Consider the following 2500-nt stretch of genomic DNA (forward strand, 5'->3'; position numbering starts at 1 on the left):
GTTGCTCATATAAAGATGGAAGCATGTACAGTAAATTCTCTACTTTTTGCCCAAAATTTGACAAGTGTCCCGAAGTGTTACTGCTCACTGTAACGCAACCCACCGTTTTGACAATCCTTCCTCACACTACCTCTACACCGGTGCAATATATTGTTTTACTATCTGGGACAATTCTCTAATGAGATTCAATGAGCCTAGCCGGGCTTGAGACCAATTATCAAGAAATTCTTTTTTCCGACAATCATGGTCAAAACTGTTGGGACAATTCGCGCTTTTCCTCCTCCTTCCACTACAATGTTGATTTTTCACTGTCTCCAAAATCGAATTCCGTTCATCGATTGCTGGCATGTTTCAACATTGTCTGGGGGAAAGGGGCACGCGAAAAAGGCAGCAAAAGAAGAACACACACTGCTCATATACATGTAACGATGGAAGCATGTACAGTAAATTCTCTACTTTTTGCCAAAAATTTGACAAGTGTACCGAAGTGTTTTGACCCGGATTGTAGTATCGCTGGCCACCAGCTCTTATTGAAAACCCTGGTTTCAAATAATATTATTTTCAGAATAATTATGATTATTGATCTACCATCATGAATGTTTTTTAACTGCACCATCCACTAATACAGTGAACATGGATAAAAATAAAAAAATACAAGGCTTCTTTGAAAGGACTTATATCATAACAGCAATTGGAAATTACAAAACTACGGCATTCCGACACACTCTGTAAACTTGGCAGTAACAAACAGGGCTGTCAATAAATTTGAAGGTAGCAGCCACATACATGTACAATAAAAATAGGCGGCCATGAAAGTGAGCTTGGCACGGAAAAACATTCTTTCTTGGACACCATGTTGTTTCATCAGATTAATTACGCAAAAGACTGGGAACTATTCAGTTACATGTAAACGTTCCAGGCCTTTCACACCATCATGCATGAACAGTATTGTCGCAATTTTTAGTGTTTAATCTTTGTAAAATATGCCATCAATTCCATTCAAAATGGGGAAAAGAAAGTGTTTAAAGTTTCTTTGATGATAATTTAACAAGTGTAAGATTTTTCATCTTGACTGGTGGTGAAATAAGACGAAAGTACCCAGCTGAAGATGGCTTACTAGCTGGCTCTTCTGGCCTGGTACGGGCCCTTATCGACAGCCCTGAACAAAGTACATTTTGGATAAGAAGCTTCTTCACAACTGCATATATCCCTGCTTCCCCTTCAATCCTCTGCCCTTATTCAACATTGTGACTCAAAGTGTGGTACTGCACCATTGTGGCCAGTATCCTCGGTAGATAGGCAATCCGCAGTACTGAATAAAAATGCCCAGTGTTATGGTCTGGCTGAAGGCTACAATACACTGTGCCTCATGGGAGATAATGAAGTCCTATTGTTTCCACCTTAATACACTTTTGAGCAAAATCAGCAATCTGTAGAAAAAAAAAATTCTTACACAGGTCTTTGTCCATTGGCTATTGGTGCTGAAGATCCGCCAAGCAAAGGATCCCTTTCACTTGCTGGTCTCTACATAAAGAAATTTTTTATTAGCCATTGACCAGCTACCTTAGTAAGGTAGAAGGCAGTACCTGGAGTATCCAGAGGGTTGACAACAGTCTAGACAGTCCCTATGAATCATATAGTATCGCCTACACTGTACATGCATGCCTGGGAAATCTCAGCAACCCAGGCACCTATAAACACTGATAACATTAGGGAAGGAAAAGACAACTAATTAACATGGAGTGGGGAATACTTAAAAACAATCATGACTGTTGTAAAACAACCCCAAAGAACTTCCCGAGAACTCAAAATTAAAACTAAAACACGCATAGCAGTTGCAATGTTCCATGTGAGTCTGTACTTGTAATGAACCAGCAAGCTGTTGGTGCCTAAATTTGTCAAAATTCTTAAGCAATAGTTTGTTACCAAATTTAGCATATCACACAAAGTTAACAATGACCTGGTCATTCACAATAATATTATATTTCATTCTGCCATCAATTTCGTCTACTATTTGATTTCTCGACTGTACGAGAGATGGCTTTTCACACAAAAAAACTGTACAATAAGTAGAGAAAAAGTCACCTTTTAAAACTCAGACAATTCAAGAGATGATGTTCAATAAATTATAAAAGCTTATGCATGTACAGTACGTGCACTGCAAATTAAATGCAACTCTTAGCACAACTTAAACGTCTTAAACACGGTTTCGTTTTCAAATCGTGACAGCAGATTCAAAGATGACGATGAAGAAGTCGAGTCGGCGAATTAAAACATTTTACGAACCATATCATAAGATTTGTTGCAGTCTCTACGATAGTCACATGATCATGCTGTCTAAATCTCAGGGCGAAAAACTTACTTGGCCATCGGTATCATCCCCTCCACTGAAACAACAGCCCATTCTCATTAACTATTACTAAAAAACGATAAATCCTCAAATAATTTCCTCTTTGTTTTCCAATATAGCTAAAATAGAGCTCACTCTTGTTGCAAAATC

The 2500-nt window shown here is 38.4% G+C and overlaps 1 protein-coding gene across 1 annotated transcript in view; it reads right to left on the reverse strand.

Moving 5' to 3' along the window:
* Positions 1 to 2500, reverse strand: part of LOC138016247 (ragulator complex protein LAMTOR1-like) — a 13455-nt gene that overhangs the window by 10932 nt on the left and 23 nt on the right. Inside the window, exons 1-2 of the mRNA XM_068863420.1 lie at positions 2363 to 2500; positions 1454 to 1524 (exon numbers count right to left, since the gene is read on the reverse strand). The exon at positions 2363 to 2500 is cut by the window's right edge and continues 23 nt beyond it. Coding sequence (XP_068719521.1) covers positions 1454 to 1524; positions 2363 to 2410 — 119 coding nt within the window. The 5' untranslated portion in view covers positions 2411 to 2500. The remainder of the gene's footprint in view (positions 1 to 1453; positions 1525 to 2362) is intronic.

This window comes from Montipora capricornis, chromosome 9 (assembly GCF_036669925.1).
Source record: "Montipora capricornis isolate CH-2021 chromosome 9, ASM3666992v2, whole genome shotgun sequence".
Classification (NCBI taxonomy): domain Eukaryota; kingdom Metazoa; phylum Cnidaria; class Anthozoa; order Scleractinia; family Acroporidae; genus Montipora; species Montipora capricornis.